The sequence below is a fragment of the Pleurodeles waltl genome, chromosome 2_1, assembly GCF_031143425.1.
Source record: "Pleurodeles waltl isolate 20211129_DDA chromosome 2_1, aPleWal1.hap1.20221129, whole genome shotgun sequence".
NCBI lineage: Eukaryota > Metazoa > Chordata > Amphibia > Caudata > Salamandridae > Pleurodeles > Pleurodeles waltl.
This window is the reverse complement of record NC_090438.1, coordinates 576,474,851-576,493,288: the sequence shown is the minus strand read 5'-3', so window position 1 is coordinate 576,493,288 and position 18,438 is coordinate 576,474,851. Positions and strand designations below refer to the sequence as shown.

The following is an 18,438-nucleotide window of genomic DNA, read 5'->3' as shown; positions in this document are numbered from 1 at the left end:
ATGGTGTTGCAGGGGTGCAGTTGCACCCTTCGCGATTTTCACTGTCTGCTATGCAGACAGTGAAAATCATGCTGGGGCCCTGTTAGGGGGCCCCTGCACGGCCCATGCCAGTGGCCCCCAGGGGCCCCACGACACCCGTTCCCGCCATCCTGTTCCTGGCGGTCAAAACCGCCAGAAACAGGCTGGCGGGAAGGGGGTCGTAATCCCGGCGCCATGGAGGTTCAGCCCTGCCAGGGGTATTCCGTCGGGAAACCGCCGGATCCCCTTTTCTGACCGCGGCTTTACCGCCGCGGTCAGAAATGGCAATGAAGCACCGCCAGCCTGTTGGCGGTGCTTCCGTTGCCCGCGGCCCTGGCGGTTTAGGACCGCCAGGGTCAGAATGAGGGCCTGTGTGTTTGAACATGCCACTTTTAGAATGTGAACCTTTTCTTGCTTATACCATTTCTGTGACTCTGCCTGTTTGCGGATTCCCTGTCTGGGTCAGTTTGACAGGTTGCACCTCACACTAGACAGTGACGCAAAGGGAGGTGGGGTGAAGTCTGCATTTCCTGATGAGCCATCTATGCTAGGAGGGAGGGGAGGAGTGGCACTTACACCTGAAAGGGCTGTGCCTGTCCTCATACTATGCAGTCTCCAACCCCCTGGTGAGTGTCTGGGGCCTGGCCTGGGCAAGGCAGGATTTCGCATTCAAAAGAGACTTTACTTTGAAGTAGGCCTACTTCAAAGGAGAAATTGGGTATAAGAAGGGCACCCAAAACCACAGACTTTAGAACACTTCTGGAAACAAGAGGAACCTCTGCCTGGAGAAGAGCTGAAGAGCTGAGGAAGAAGAGCTGCCCTCCCTGTGACTGTGCTTTGTGGAGCTATCCTGCAGTTGCTGCTTCTGCCTGTGCTAGGGGACAAAGACTGGACTTTGTGGTATATCCCTGATTGAAGAAGATCTCCAAGGGCTTTATTTAGAGCTTGCCTCCTGTTGTTTGAAGTCTCATGGACAGCAAAGATTTCTCTCTGCCAGCACCTGGAGTCTCTGGATAGACTCCTACTCTGCCCTGTGGTGCCCATCCAGTTCCTGGGACCCTGAAAGTAGAAGCAGGCAGCTTAAGAGGAAGAAATCCACGCACAGAGCGCCGTGCGAGGAAAAGGTCAACGAGATTCCGATCTGTGGCTGAAGAAACGATGCACCGCCAGCTCTGCGGCTGAAAATTTACGCTGGCCAGAAACGCGACCAAAGAATCGATGCACAGAGCAGGAGAAATAACGCCCAGCATCGATGATGGAGGCTGGGAGATCGCAACCTGCGCTGCATGGTTTTCGGATCATTGTGCAGCTGGATTTCTGACGCAAGTACCGCTGGGCGTGTAAAAACAACGCAAGGCCTGCCTGGACACGAGACTGCTGACCGGATCAATGCAATGCTCTCCTGTGGAGAGAAGGAACGACGAGCCCAACCCAATGAAAGGAGAAACGACGCAAGGTCCTGCTCATGATTGGAATCGACGCATCAAAAGCCCTTTTTGGTGCACACTCGCCCGTGTGGGGTTATTTTTGACACACCCAAGGTTCATTTTCACGCTAACAGTGTTAGTGTGTGTTTTAAAACTACATACAGACTCTTTTTGCTTTTTAACTGATAACTTGACTTGTGTATTGTGGATTTCTGTTGTTTTGATCTTGTTTTGTTTATTTTATTTTCTAAACCGGTGTTGTGTAATTTTGTAGTGTTTTCGTTAAGTTACTTTGTGTGTTGGTACAAATACTTTACACCTAGCACTCTGAAGTTAAGCCTACTGCTCTGCCAAGCTACCAAGGGGGCTAAGCAGGGGTTAGCTGAGGATGATTTTCTTTTACCCTGACTAGAGTGAGGGTCCTTGCTTGAACAGGGGGTAACCTGACTGTCAACCAAAGACCTCATTTTTAACAGACCCCCTTCATAGTTCTTTGCCCCCTGCAAAAACAATGAGGTCACCTAGCACTGACGTTCTCCAGGTTCCTCTGCACAACTGCTTGCCCAATTAATTTATGTTTATTACACATAGATTAGGAGAATGTAGCGGGTTCAACACATCCTGCAAATTTCTTTGGGCTCACCCCTTCCTGGTCAAGATTAAGTAACTCCTTTCTGGAGTTGCTTAACTAATTCCGAAAGTCCATGTCTGAAGAAAAATGGCCAGCAAGGATAGTGCTAAGTGTGGCCAGTGTGCAGCTGGCCTCACCTTGAGTGCGCTTTCAGAATGCCAGCTTTGCAGCTTTGTAGTCTTGTTTAAGTAGACCCCCTTCTAGCCTAAACATACTAAGATAGCATCTATTGTTGTTCCTCTTGGCCTGAGATACAATGGTTGCAAATTGGCCAGCGCGTTCTCTGTGTCAGTCAGTCCTATTGAAGCAGTACCCTTCCTAGTGATGTTTCCTGCCCCTACACCCGACCAACCACTCCCATACTAAGGGTAAGCAGGTAAGAACATTGAGCGATATAGTAAGAAGCACTGATCTGCTCAGCAGCCAGATAGAAATACCAGTTTTACAATTTTACTATGTTGCAGTCAAGGAATGAATATTAAAAATTGATTGCAAAATGGTAAATGTCCAGTTTTAAAAATGTTTTAAAAATTGACAGCTCACAATAATGCACATGGTTATAAATATTAACAGTTCTCTATTATTTGTATCCGAAAAGTGTTACAGTACAGCCAATTACTGTGTCCTAGGTTCAAAGAATTCAAATTACAGAGTTTTTAACCAAGATTAGGGCACATTTACTAAACGTTCAAGCAACGCAGGGCAGCAAGCAAAGTTTGTGTGCTGCGTTGTGTGAAAGAGAGAGAGCAGAAAAGTTCCATGTATACAAAGATATGAAGCATTTTTGCTTGCTCCTTGCAATGGCTCACTCTGTGTAGCCTAGCCCCAATGCAGGAATCCTTGCACCATAATGCAAGGGTGCTTGCGTTACAGGCAGGATTGTTTTCCTTTAGGAAGGCATGCCTTCCTGCACAAAAACAATTTGAAGATGCATTTTCCTCTTTCTATGATTGTTGCAGAATGCAGCACAAGTGGAATGAGGAAATAATAAGGGGAAATAAGGCCATTTCTCCTTGATATGCCTCACTCCATTCGGGGAATGTGCCAGAATCCACGGATAGATGCATGTGAATGCCCATAGTTCCCCGTGGAACACCTCCCAAGTTGAAATGCAATATAGGCCAGCACAAGCAGCTGCCTTGTGTTACATATCTCTACAAAGCCAAGCAAGGCCACACAAATCAAGCCTTGCATGGCTTTGTAAATTTTACTGAAGCCTTTGCATTGAGCTTGCATTGCCTTGCATGATGCAAGGACAACACAAAGGCTTATAATTATGGGCCTTTGTGTTTGATGAAAACATAAACATGTTCCAAACCAGCATGAACGCACACAAGATACAAATAATATTTTACATGAATACAACCATCATATAAAATGGTCAAATTGACTATCTACATCATCTAGAAAAGTCAAATACATTCAACTGATCTTACATAGCACAGAGGTATGTTAAATAGCAGCTTATGTTAACAAAATTATTTTCACATCAGATCCTACTTCTCTGTTAAAGAATATAGAAAATGAGGTATTAGTCTTTGGGGGACCTTCATGGATACTCATTTAATTCTCATAATCTACGTACATATAACTCCTATACTGGATACTATGATTAGCTTAAATTTTGGATCTATGCTTCCAGTGTCAATAGCTGGAACTGGTTGCCCATCGGATTGATCAGTTGATGTACTATTATTGAAGTGATGACCTTACCACCATTTCTTTACCTATTTAGAACCATTGCCATATTTATTCCTTTATTTCAGCATACTGATTCTGATGTGAAAGGTTTACTAGTGGAGTTGTGAAACCCCCCTTTGTTTCTAGTTGGCTTAGCACTTCGATTTTTAAAATATTATTATCTGGGATTGCTTGTCAAACAAATGGCATCTATACTTACATTTTGCTTCTAGGCACATTATTCTACAGTTTCCATTAAAAGTTTACATATTTGTTAACTGAGCCATCTTTTTTCAAGGAACTTAAGTTCTGAATTTAAAACTCATACCTGGCATACTTCATTACGATACTTTAAGTTTTCGAGATAAACCATTTTTACTAAGTTATGGGACAATATTACTCTTCCTGGAATCTTTGAAGCTTCTGGTGTAGCCTCCTGGAGTAGGTCCTCCTGCAGAAACTGGTGATTGATATACATCAGGGAAACATGTGCTCTTTTGAAAATTTTGCTACTGATAGATTTGCAACTGCCATACTTGCGGTGGCGGTCCGACCGCTGCACTCCTGTTGGTCGGACCGCCAGGGGACCACCCTCACCGCTGAGATCACGAATCCCAATCGTGTGGCGGTGGTCAAAGGCGTGGTCAGCCACGGCAGCGCCGAGTTCAGCACTGCCATGCTGATCACAACTTACCTTTCCACCAGCCTTTTCATGATGGGGTCCCCACCATGAAAAGGCTGGTGGAAAGGCAGTGCTAATGGGTGCAGGGAGGCCCCTGCACTGCCCACAACAATATTGTGGGAACTGCGGCCCCCCCCTGCCCAGCACCCTCGGAATGCTCACTGTCTGCTGTGGCAGACAGTGCTTATTCCAAGGTTGCTGGGGGGCACCCTTTGTGCAACAGCATTGGCCTCGACTCCCAGAGGAGCCGATTCCAGTGCTGCCACACTGTTTCCACCGGGTTGACCGGTGGAAACATCCTTATATATAGGTTTCTGCTGGTCAGCCCAGTGAAAACATTGTACTAGGGCTGGTGGGGAGACCTCCAGCTCCGCGGCTGTCTCCTTCCCAGGGTCTGGCGGGTCTGGCATGCCAAACTGTAATGAGGCCCTGAGTCATGATTTACGCTTGGACGTTATTCTGCTATGCAAGCTTCTATTAGAATATAGACATAAAGGATTCTATTACATTTATTTAATATGTTTTTGGATGGCATTAATGGTACATTATTACATACCGTGAATAAATGGACTAGAAAACTTGATAAATGTATGAAATGAGATGATGTTGTCAGAAAGATAAAAATAAGTTATCAACTAATATACAGCCAGTCTTCATGTCTTTATTGAATTTGACCAGCTACATGGTTTTTTGTAAGGGATAATCCATAGAATTATTTGTGCTACTAGGTACTTTCATCTCGCCTATAAATACATTAACAATCTTTGTGTATTTATAGGGAATACCACATATATATAAAGGAGTAGTTTTTATAGCTATTGTGATTGTCCAACCAACCATCCATTGCTAAACATTGGCTAGGCAAGCAACCTTCCTCTGTTCGATACTGGTGGAATATTTTTATCAATCATGGAAGCATGGGGATCACTATTTATATCTGTAAAAGGGTCAAAGGTAAATTAGCTCATATTTGTATGCCATGTAGTCAATTATTTTGTAATAGTATGCAAACTTGAAAAGGATAGGGAGTGTCACTCTTACTAAGGATTAATATTTCAAGCTTCCTTTTTTCCTTTGCAACTTCCTTATTGCATTTTATCCTAATCTAATTTAAACCCAAGCTAATAAAATTCACCTAATGGGAATCATATAGTATGGTTAATTGTACATATTTAGGGTGCTTTTGCACTATGGGGGAGGTGATTGCATCCCAAAATCTTACCAAGTGAGCCAAAATGTTTAGGAACCTCCAGAGCATTCAGCTGAAGTCACAACCATTCACTCAACAAGTACTATGCATCATATGTATGCCTAACCTTTCTTAAAATTGGCAGGGATCTAGTACCAATCATACAAACTCTTGAGTTGTAAGTTTCATTTTCTCTTTTCTCTGGCATTTTATAATATTATTCCCACTGTATTCTGAAAAAGTACAACTCAGTTTATTCTCCTAGCTTTAAAAAAAAATTATTGACATATAGTTGTTCGGCTGTGTGAAGTTGTTAGGGTGGACTTTTTAACATTAGGGTCACAATTGCAAGTTGGATAGCACGGCATTCCTTAGTCTGGCAGTCCAATTCAGCAGCCTGTGAAAGGTGGATGGGGACTAAACGAACTTCTGTGTGAAGCCTTTTCTTTCCATACATACCAAAACACATAAGTCCATATTTATCAAAGATGTGCATCGCTCTTGCTCCTCATAACGTGGCGCAAGAGCAACACAACTCTTAAGGTAGATTTATCAAGCCAGGCAAGGCCACCTTGTGTGGCGTATCCTGGCTTGAAAAACCTAAAATAATGCAATGCAGTGCAAAATCGCTGAGTTGTGTTACTATGACCTGGGAAGGGATTCCATAGATGGAGCTTGGGTGTTCCCACGCATCTACCCTTGGATTTTGGTGCATTCTTAGATTGACCATCACTAGTGGTCCTGGGAATGCATCAAAAACCTATGCCTACCCAGGTGAGGCGTAACAAGAAGAAATAATGCCTCATACTCTCTAGCTTTGCTATACTCCACTTCTTTTCACATATTCTCCAGAAACAGTGACTGATTTCATACCCTTCTAAAAAGATTACAAAGTGTCATGGCAATACACTACATGGTTTGTGTAATAGGTGGTACGTGTAATAGGTTTTCCTCTATGATGCTGATTAGCTACTTCACCCTATATGATATTTTGATAGAGGAAACTACAGAGAAGGATATTTTGTTTATTAAATGTAGTAAATTTGTGTGATACCATACGTCAATGGATGTCCTCCCATACAGTAATTGGACAGATGATATTACTCTGTATGAGCTAGATATCAATTAGGCTATGCTGGTAACAACATGCCAAAGAGTGGTTTCAGACACAGGGCCTGATTACAACTTTGGAGCATGTGTTAATCCGTCCCAAAAGTGACGGTAAAGTGACGGATATACCACCAGCCGTATTAAGAGTCCATTATATCCTATGGAACTCGTAATACGGCTGGTGGTATATCCGTCACATTTGGGACGGATTAACACCTCCTCCAAAATTGTAATCAGGCCCACAGTCTTCAATAAGTACTCAAAAAGACATTATTCAAATCTGGTTTAACTTCTAGCATTGAGTTTAAAGTTAAAGAGTGTGCTCGCCATGTTTTCCACTTTCTTAATTACCAGCTGCAGGGACACCAATTCACAGGTACTTTAGAATCCTCACTTCGGTTTTTGTTCCCAATGTATGACATGATAAAAACCTGCTTTTTTATACCACTTCTTTTTTGAGTAAGCCCACTGTTATGGCAGGAGAGCCCAAGGACTCTCACCAGGAAATTCTCATATAATGAAGAAATGTAATTTTTATTTTTCTCTCTTTTGATTTTCTTCCTCACACCCTTACAATTTTTTTTAAAATGTGACTATTTTACCCCATTTTCCTATTGTGCCACTACTTCCCCAAAACAATCCACTTTATCTTAATTAAAAACTATATGTATTTATATTTACAGGCTTGAAGCGTCCTTCAAATGATATATCAAGCCCGGATCCGGCAGCAAGCCAGATAAAATTGCCAGGTGAGATCATACCATCCCATCTAGGAAATACAGGGAAATAGTATATTTGTTCCCTTGTTTTGAGATTATTAGAGAATCAGAGTGGTGCTTGCAGGAACTACATCATTTGCTGTTTTTAAAATGTATTTATAATTTTAAACCAATAGCCACGGTTTCTAAAACCGTGAATCCAATACAAAAACATACCAATGCTAAGATCAATATGGAGTTATCTTAATCTCAGTCAATTTAAATAGGTCCTTGCATCTTAATACAGTTTTGTGTTATTGATCCCTTTGAGATATTTTGTTCATATCTAAGTTCAGGAGAGTGACTTGTTATCAGCCATTGCATTTAAAAACTTTGAAATAAGAACACAGATTGTCTCAAAGGACCTATGAGATGTGGTTCCTTCCTAATCACAAAAATTAACCTCCAGGGGGCGTGGCCTAACAGAGCATGGCGGCTGCACTCTAAAACAGTTCCCGGCAGCTGCTACTTTATCCTCCATATTCTCACCTCACTGCTCTCACAATGTTCCCTGAGTCAGCCCTGCATTTCGTTGGAGCAGAGGGGCTATGTGCTGCATCTGAGCTGACCACATGTAGTTCCCTCCGTGCGGAGTACTATGGGGACAAGTGGGCCCCACTGCCCATTGACTTCCAAAATGGCAATGCTACTGTGAGCAGTCATGCTCCCTGATGTCTAGCGGCCATGGACTGGCCTGTTGGAGACTGCTGGGGACTGCTGGGACTCTGGGGCTTCCTGCAGATTCCCCCCCCCCACTCCCCCCTCCATTGCCTTGCTGGGCCCCCCACCTGCTGCTGAATGTGCAAACTGACTGCCCCCACCAAAGTGTTGGCTAAAGGCAGTCATTGTCCAACGAGCTGTGCTGCCTAGTCCCTGCTTGGGAAGCACGCCGCTAACCACGTGGGGCTTTGGCAATGGAGTGGTGCTTGCTGATCCATGTAGTTATGCTGATCCCTGCTACAATGGCGCTCATCTGCTCGAAGGAGTGGACCACCCAGTGAGGCCTTAGGATAGTATTTGTTTCTGCTTGCAGGTACGAAGGGGCTCAGAGGGGGAGATGCCTGATTCCGGACAGGATCGGGCTCGCATGGCGTATGTTCACCCTCCGTGCTTAACCCTCCATGGCTTGCCTTACAAATCATAACAACCACTACTGCCTCAACATAGTTACCATACGCTATGCATCCTGGAACTAGGGGAGGTTAAGAAGGCACTGGTCATGCTTGGAGGAAACTGGGCCCCCTACTGTTCCCCGGCATACCATGCAGATGGACCCAATAGCCTTGGATATACGATGATGTTGAAAATCTGTGATGGCACAGGGATGGAATTAAATTGAGCCCTATGGAGGATGTCATTTGCCAACAGCATTATGCAACATGCTAGTAGATGAGGAATTTATGCAGACACTGAAAGCTGATATCGCCGGTGTGCCCCAGAGAAGCTCCTTGAGCTAGAACTCTCCTGCATTCACCTACGGACGTGAGTTTCTTTTTCAGAGTCACATACATGGTAGGCACCCTTGTCAAGGAAGTGGTCAGACTAGGTACTGGTGTGGCTTGTGGCAGAAGATTCTCTGAGGTCTTAGAGTGATAACTTTGGAGGACCTACTACCCTACCCACCTCCCAACTTCATCACTTCATATTGTTATTACTTATTGGTTGTCTACTGCTTGTGCCGCCCCATATCTTCTAGTGGGTTTGGTGGGTCAAATCTGGTTCAGGAATGAGATGTGTGACCAGCAGACACTGAAGTGCCAATGCCGTCATGACCACAGACCAACCACCCACTTCTATTAAACAAAGCACCATGGATAGATATGTGCAGTCTGGGGGCACGGCTCTGGGCCTTTGGGCCAAGGAGCTGGCAGTATCACTTCCAGACAGTGCGGCAGACTTGGGGCCATAACGCAATCACACAACGTGCTCAATGTCAAGATTGGAGCATTTGCCTCTGACATCGCTATACTTCATCAACATTTTAGACGAGCAGTGGAACGGATTACTGAGGAAGAGACAGGAGTCCCTGGATTTGAGGACTTAGGGCCAGATGTAGGTAGGCTTTTGCACCTCGCAAACGGCGAAAAACGCCGTTTGCGAGGTGCAAAAGCCCTCAAGCGATGCAGAAACACATTTTGCGAGTCGGAACCGGTGTTCCCTTCCTATTTGCGACTCGCACCGCGATTTAAGTTGATTTGTGACCGCGAAAGTGGTCGCAAATCAACTCGCAGTTACCATCCACTTGAAGTGGATGGTAACTCATTCGCAAAGGGGAAGGGGTCCCCACGGGAATGCTCACAAAATTATTTTTTCAGAGCAGGCAGTGGTCCTATGGACCACTGCCTACTCTGAAAAAAACCGAAACAAAAGGTTTCGGTATTTTTTTCTATTTGCAGCTCGTTTTCCTTTAAGGAAAACGGGCTGCAAAGAGAAAAAAAAAAACTGCTTTATTTAAAAGCAGTCACGGACATGGTGGTCTGCTGTCTCCAGCAGGCCACCATCCCCGTGAGTGCCTAGACTCGCTATGGGGTCGCAAACTGTGACCCACCTCATAAATATTTATGAGGTGGGTCTTTGTGACCCCATAGCGAGTCGCAGAAGGTGTCTGAAACACCTTTCTGCATCGCGAATTGCGAGTTGCAATTTGCGAGTCGCTTTGACTCGCAAATTGCAACTTGCAATTTGTGTTCTACCTACATCTGGCCCTTAGTGGTCACCCTCCAGCAGAAAGTGAATAAACTTGAGGGGGTGATAAATGAGTTCGCCTTGCGGGTGGAAGATGCTGAAAGGAGAGCCCACCTAAATAATCTAAGATTTATGGGCTTCTAGGAAGGCTGCGAGGGCCGGTCCATGGATGCTTTCCTGATGTAATGGATCAAATTGGTGTGAAGGCAGAGGCCATCTCCTCCTCTTTTGTCATGGAGCATGCAAATAGGGCGCTGACACAGATGCCCCCTCATGGGGCATGGCCAAGACCTGTGATCGCTCGGATCTAGAATTACATAGACAGAGACGTGATACTTAAATACGCATGCTAACACAGCAAGATCATGTACCAATTGTGTCATATCATGATATTCCCATATTACATGAAAATGGTACATCAGCAATGCCAGTCCTTTGCGGCGGCCAAGTAGCATCTCCGAGACTAAAAGTTATCTTCAATGCACAAAGTTTCTTCTTTGAGACTTTGGAGGAAGTCTTCTACTGGACAGACGAAAGGGTGACACTGAAGGCCCAGATCCCACCATGCTTGGACACTGATTTATCTTAGGGTGACAGGAGATGCTGTCCCTCAAAAAACTTCAATGAAAAGGCACAATAGGTCTTAATCATCTTAGCGAAGTGTTAGGCAGAATGGAGACCCCTAAAAACGGGTCTGGAAACCCATTGATTGTACTGCATACTTTTCAAAGCTGAGTAATGCTAACCAGGCAACTGGCTGCATTTGTCATATTGTTTGTTCATGCTGCAGTGAGGATTGGAATTAGACTTTACCACCATCCTAGAGATAGTTGCAGGTTTATCTCTGGGGCCTTGATCTCATGGGGAATGATGATCCATTTGAAGTGGTCATGGCAGTCCCCAGTTGAGCCCTCATTTCTTCCCAGTCCACAATAGATACTTCTTGTTCTCTGAAGTATTTAGGAGTGTGGTATTAATGGAAAGTTATTTGTTAAACAATGTTCACAAGCACAGACCCTCCATGTGATCAGACCTACACCCCAACCCGGCAGCACAGCTCCAACCATGCTTCCTTGTTATGAGTACCCTGAGACCGAATAACCCTGCAGGCTCTATCTGCGCAGTGTTGTGGAACATCCAAGGGGTTCTAGACAAGATTAAATGTGGAGCGGTCCTGAGATATGCAAAGAGGCTGTGAGCAAATATAGTGATGCTACAGGAAACCTATCTCCTTGGCAATAAAGCCCCCTTACTAGCCGGATATGGGTATAGTCAAGTATTTCATGTAGGTTCACAAGAGGATCCAGAGGCACATATATCTTGATGCAGCGTGGCATCCAGTTTCAATTAGTCAGGGTCTGGTTGGATCATCTGGGCAGGTACACGGTTGTCACAGGGACTATATATGGGGAACCCATCACGCTCTGTAGGATATATGCCCCTCCTCCTCTTGTAAAACCATTTGTAGTTCAATTTGTCGTTTATAGGGGGACCTCCTGAATGGCTTGTAAGTGATTGGGTGGGGACTGGAACAATGGTATTGACCCTCGGGTAGACAGGTGGTGCACACATGGTAGTACAGCAGTATGAAGCAGAACTAAATTTGCCTCTATGACATCTACACTGGGATTGACAGATACATGGAGGGCTTTCTGTACATCTGGTTACACTTAATATTCTGCAGCTCATGGGTCCTTTTCCAGGTGTTACTACTTTCATGACTCTACAACCTGCATACATAGAATACCTGACATCAACACCTTGGCTAGAGGGCTGTCCAATCATTCCCTGATAGCAATCACACTCCGAATAGGGCCCCAAAGGGCGACTTTCCACAGGTGTCTTTTGACATGGCATTTACAACTCTCCACATACAGGTCACATATTATACACTTTATAGAAGAGTACTTTGCCCTTAATGAGGGTACGGTGGCATCTGCAGTGACCCTCTAGGAGGCATTTAAGTTAGCACTTCTGGGGGTTGAAATTAGAAATTAGCTATTGTGCAGGGGAACGACGCCACAGGATGCAAGGCCTAGTAGACCTTGAATCTGAGATACAGGTTTTAGAAGAGCATGGGTGTTGAGCCGACGGACACATGCTGCAGTGGCAATTGGGGCTGACACAACAGCAACATCAACAACTATTATTAGAAGAAGCCAAACAAACCTGGCAAGCGGCAAAGAACTACATATACCAATGGGGTGACAAATCAAGCAAACTTCTACATAGGTTGTGCCAGGCTGTATGCTGTCTTCTCGCCCTCCCTTTACTTTGCAATTCCTGATGGGGCACTGCTGGTGGACCCCTGTGATAATATTTGCTGCTTGTCTAATGCCCTTGCTTTCATGAATCACCTAGGGTGGCCGGCAGTGATACTTTTGGCAGATATCAACAAAGGATTTGTCTCTGTCAACTGGGACTATTTATTTGCCCTGCTTCACCAACTAAATTTTGGCCCCATATTCCTTTCCTATGTTCGGCTGCTATATACTGTTCTGACAGTGGTGGTTGGAGTTGTGGGCCATGTGTCTGACTCAGTCCGATGAAGGACAGATCAGGGGTGCCCTCTTTCTCTGCTATTATTGACTCTGATACTTGAGCCCCTGGCTGTTTGGGTCAGGATAGATGCCCAGGTGTGGGGTTTTGAATGGAGCTCAGACAGGATAGCCTGATATGCAGATGATATTCTATTTTTCAATACTGCCACTGAGATCACAGGACCATGACTTATACAGACGGTGCAAGTATTCAGCGAGATGTCCAGTCTTTATATGAAAACCTCAAAATTGGTTGTGTTCCCTGTGAATGGATATGTGAGACCTGTGGACTGGGTACCAGGCCAGAGGTCATTGACAGATGGCCTTAAATATCTAGAGTGTATATATCGCCAGATGCAGCGCTATCCTGGTCAAGAAATTTGGAACCAGCCTTGCCCCAAGTGAGGGAGGACGTAAGGACTTTGTGGTCCTGCCATTGCCGTTAACAGGTCAATTGGCCATATTAAGATGGTTGCCCTGCCCCAAATATTATATTGATTGCAGAATTATCCTTAATACAATTCTTACCAAATTGTTCTGGAATGGAGGTATCCTGCGCATTACAGTTGCTAAATATTTTCAATTTACTTGTGCTGGAGGCATTGAGATGGCGGATGTTTACTCCTACACTCTGCTTACCATTTAATCATTATTAATGATTGGATATGGAGACACAGCAGATGCAGTGGAGAAATGGGTGATGGTCACAGCTCCTTTGCTTGATTATCTCAATGGGGCAGGAGGAACTCAAAACTCTTCCACCGGTGACACAAATATTATTGAATTTGTGAAAGGGATCCCTTCACCAAATGGGATGGTGGGGAAAACATATGGAAAGAACACTGCAGTGGCACAGTGACATGCGGTGACAGGTGGCTCAGTTGGAATGCTTTTGGAAACCGGATACTGTAGGCATCTCCACTTTAGGGGATGCAATGGTTGGCATGGTCCTGAAGTACTTTCAAGAGTTACAGCATGAATATTGCCTTCATCGTAGCCAATTTCATCGTTACCTGCAGCTCCATTACATCATTAACCCCTACATTTGAAACCTTGAGTCCCTTCCTGACTTTAACGCACTCGAAGGTTAGCTCTTCATAGGGGATTTTGGGGACCACACAATGACAAAACTATATCATTCCATGATTTTGAACACACATTGTCCGTCCTTAGAACTGCATGGGAGGCAGATATTGAGTCCCTAGATGGCAATGATTCATGTGAGGCCCAGAGAGCACCTCAAGAGGCAGCCATCGGCACATCTATGACTGATCAGCTTAAATACCTTCACAGGGCATGCTACCAGACATATCGCCCATGGGGCATGGGAATGGTGGACTCTCTGCTGTGCTTAAAGGTGCGAGATGGACCAAGACACGTTTCTACACATAGGGCCTCATTCTGACCCTGGCCGGCTGAAGCACCGCCAACAAGCTAGCGGTGCTTCATTTTGTATTACGACCGCGGCTGTGAAGCCGCGGTCGCCCAGCCGGGTCCGGTGGTTTTCCGCCGGATTTCCCCCGGCTGGGGGAATCCTCCATGGCGGCGCTGCTTGCAGCGCCGCCATGGGGATTCCGACCCCCTTCCCTCCAGCCTGTTTCTGGCGGTTTTCACCGCCAGAAACAGGATGGTGGGAACGGGTGTCGTGGGGCCCCTTGGGGCCCCTGCACTGCCCATGCCTCTGGCATGGGCAGTGCAGGGGCCCCCTAACAGGACCCCAGCAGGGGCCCAGCAGACAGTGAAAATCGCGACGGGTGCAACTGCACCCGTCGCACCCCTGCAACACCGCCGGCTCCATTCGGAGCCGGCTTCTATGTTGCAGGGCCTTTCCCGCTGGGCCGGCGGGCGCCCTTTTGGCGGTCGCCCGCCGGCCCAGCGGGAAAGTCGAAATGGCCCCTGCGGTCTTTTGACCGTGGAGCGGTCTTTCGACGGGGGTAGTTTGGCGGGCGGCAACCGCTGCCCGCCAAACTCAGAATGACCCCCATAGTGTGGTGTTGCACAGAATTGAATAGTGTTAGACTTTTCATCCATGGCGTGATCTCCCTTAACTTTTTGCCTCTGTTCCCCAGGTTGTTGATGTGTGCTGGACTCTGATTTTGCTGTTTTTGTTACTCTGGGCACTTTACCGCCACTAACCAGTGCTAAAGTACTTCTTTAAAAAATGTGTATGTAATTGGCTTATCCATGATTGGCATATTTTGTTTACTAGTAGATCCCTAGTAAAGTGCACTAGAGGTGCCAGGGCCTGTAAATCAAATGCTACTAGTGGGCCTGCAGCGCTGGTTGTGCCACCCACATGAGTAGCTCTGTAATCATATCTCAGACCTGCCACTGCAGTGTTTGTGTGTGCAGTTTTAACTGTAAATTCGACTTGGCAAGTGTACCCACTTGCCAGGCCCAAATCTTCCCTTTTCTTACATGTAAGGAACCCCTAGGGTAGGCCCTAGGTAGCCCCAAGGGCAGGGTGCAGTATATTGTTAAGGTAGGACATATAGTAATGTGTTTTATACGTCCTGACAGTGAAATATTGCTGAATTCGTTTTTCACTGTTGCAAGGCCTTTGCCTCTCATAGGTTAACATGGGGGCTACCTTTAAATCGGATTAAAGTGTAGATTCCCTTTGGGAGCGGATGGACATGTTAAGTTTGGGGTCTCTGAGCTCACAATTTAAAAATACAAATTTTAGTAAAGTTGATTTTAGGATTGTGTGTTTGAAAATGCCACTCTTAGAAAGTGAGCATGTTTTTGCTTATACCATTTCTGTGACTCTGCCTGTTTGTGGATTCCCTGTCTGGGTCAGTTTGACAGTTGGGCTGGTTGCACCTCACACTAGACAGTGACACAAAAGGAGCTGGGGTGTAGTCTGCATTTCCTGATGAGCCACCTGTGCTAGGAGGGTGGGGAGGAGTGGTCACTTACACCTGAAAGTGCTTTGCCTGTCCTCACACAATGCAGTCTCCGACCCCCTGGTGTGTGTCTGGGGCCTGGCCTGGGCAAGGCAGGATTTCACATTCAAAAGAGACTTTACTTTGAAGTAGGTCTACTTCAAAGGAGAAATTGGGTATAAGAAGGGCACCCAAAACCACAGACTTTAAATCACTTCTGGACATCAAGAGGAACCTTTGCCTGGAGAAGAGCTGAGGAGAAGTGCTGCCCTGCCTGTGAATGTGCTTTGTGGAGCTATCCTGCAGTTGCTGCTTCTGCCAGAGTAAGAGGGCAAAGAGTGGACTTTGTGCACCTTCCATCGTGTGAAGAAATCTCCACGGGGTTGATTTAGAGCTTGCCTCCCGTTGTTTGAAGTCTCAGGGACAGCAAAGACTTCTCTCTGCCGGCACTTGGAGTCTCTGGAGAGACTCCTGTTTTGGCAAGTGGTGCCCTATCCAGTCCCTGGGCCTTTGAAAGGAAAGCTGGTGAAAATCCCAGGAAATTGACTTCGGACGACTTCGGACCGACGCCGTTGCTGAATACGGTGACACCTCCTGCAACCGACTCCGTGATCTTCACTGGAATGCAGCGACCTTTGCAGGCCCGACGCTGCTGTAGTCCTGCTGAAGTCTGCGACTCTGTGGAAGTCGCTGCATCACGTCGTGACCGCCGCCGCTCGAAGTGTGCGGATTTAAAGTTTCGCACAGATGCCGCGATCCCCGACTTCGCGCATCGACTTGTTTTCACTCTTCACCAAAGGTACTGTACTGGGGGGTCTACGTGACTCCGTGTCTGGCGCCGCTGGTGTCGGCTTGTTGGGAACCACTCCATCACGATGCCGTGTTAACACCTCATCCAAACATTGTGTGTTTCTAAGTGCTATTTTTTTAGTTTAATCTTTAAAAATTAATAACTTGACTTGTGTATGTCAGATTTTTTGTCATTTTGGCCTTGTTTTGTTTAGATACATATTTCCTATTTTTCTAAACTGGTGTTGTGTCATTTTGTAGTGTTTTCATTAAGTTACTGTGGGGGTGATTCTGATTCTGGCGGGCGGAGGAGGCCGCCCGCCAGAATTCCGCCCCCATTATACCGCTCCGCGGTCAGAAGACCGCGGAGGGTATTATGAGTTTTTCCCTGGGCTGGCGGGCGGTCTCCAAAAGACCGCCCGCCAGCCCAGGGAAAAACTCCCTTCCCACGAGGATGCCGGCTCGTAATCGAGCCGGCGGAGTGGGAAGGTGCGACGGGTGCAGTGGCACCCGTCGCGTATTTCAGTGTCTGCAAGGCAGACACTGAAATACTTTGCGGGGCCCTCTTACGGGGGCCCCTGCCGTGCCCATGCCATAGGCATGGGCACGGCAGGGGCCCCCAGGGGCCCCGCAACCCCCCCTACCGCCATCCTGTTCATGGCGGCTTTCCCGCCATGAACAGGATGGCGGTAGGGGGGGTCAGAATCCTCATGGCTGCGGAGTGCGCTCCGCAGCCATGGAGGATTCAAACGAGCAGCGGAAAGTCAGCGGGAGACCGCTGACTTTCCGCTTCTGACCGCGGCTGAACCGCTGCGGTCAGAATGCTCATTGGAGCACCGCCAGCCTGTTGGCGGTGCTCCCGTGGTCGGTGGCCCCCTGTGTGTGTTGGTACAAATACTTTACACCTAGCACTCTGAAGTTAAGTCTACTGCTCTGCCAAGCTACCAAGGGGGGTAAGCAAGGGTTAGCTGAGGGTGATTTTCTTTTACCCTGACTAGAGTGAGGGTCCTTGCTTGAACAGGGGGTAACCTGACTGTCAACCAAAGACCCCATTTCTAACAAATAGATTTTGACAAAAGATACCTCTTGCCTTTGCAAGGTGCTCTCTTGGACGACCCCATTGGACCCAAGACTAAGGGGGTCATTCTGACCCCGGCGGTCTAAGACCGCCGGGGCCAGGGTCGGCGGGAGCACCGCCGACAGGCCGGCGGTGCCCCGCAGGGCATTCTGACCGCGGCGGTTCGGCCGCGGTCAGAAGAGGCAAACCGGCGGTCTCCCGCCGGTTTACCGCTGCCCTTAGAATCCCCCATGGCGGCGCAGCTTGCTGCGCCGCCATGGGGGATTCTGACACCCCCTACCGCCATCCTGTTCCTGGCGGTTCGCCCGCCAGGAACAGGATGGCGGTAGGGGGTGCCGCGGGGCCCCCGTAAGAGGGCCCCGCAAAGTATTTCAGTGTCTGCTAAGCAGACACTGAAATACGCGACGGGTGCAACTGCACCCGTCGCACCCCTGCAACTCCGCCGGCTCAATTCTGAGCCGGCGTCCTCGTTTCAGGGGCATTTCCTCTGGGCCGGCGGGCGCTCTTTTGGAGAGCGCCCGCCGGCCCAGAGGAAATGTCTAAATGGCCGCCGCGGTCTTTTGACCGCGGTGCGGTCATTCAGCGGCGGTACCTTGGCGGACGGCCTCCGCCGTCCGCCAGGGTCATAATCAGGCCCTAATTCTCTTACATATTGCAGATAGACTAGGTGGTAACATCTATAAAAGGGTGCTCCTGTTTTTAGAATTAACTTTAGCAAAAAGAGACATTGCCAATTCTTGGAAGGCCGAGTCCCACCCCGCCCTCCTGGCAGTATGACACAGGGGTCTGGACCAGTGTATACTGCTGGAGATCGCGGTGTATGAGGCTAGGGGCTGTCCCCAGAAACACTGTAAAATTTGGCAAAATGGGCAATAGCTCTCCAGCCGGTCCACATGATTAGTTCCTCTGTTGAGGAAGAGATTTGCTTATCTGAAAATAGAGGTATGAGTAATGAGATTTTGATTC

General features: G+C 47.1%; 1 protein-coding gene across 6 annotated transcripts in view; it reads left to right on the top strand.

Annotated features, from left to right (window-relative positions):
* PDE1C (phosphodiesterase 1C) overlaps positions 1-18,438 on the top strand; it is a 1,966,671-nt gene that overhangs the window by 1,929,652 nt on the left and 18,581 nt on the right. For all 6 annotated transcript variants that reach the window (XM_069215191.1, XM_069215280.1, XM_069215225.1 and 3 more), the window contains one exon: positions 7,421-7,486. In XM_069215191.1, coding sequence (XP_069071292.1) covers positions 7,421-7,486 — 66 coding nt within the window. The remainder of the gene's footprint in view (positions 1-7,420; positions 7,487-18,438) is intronic.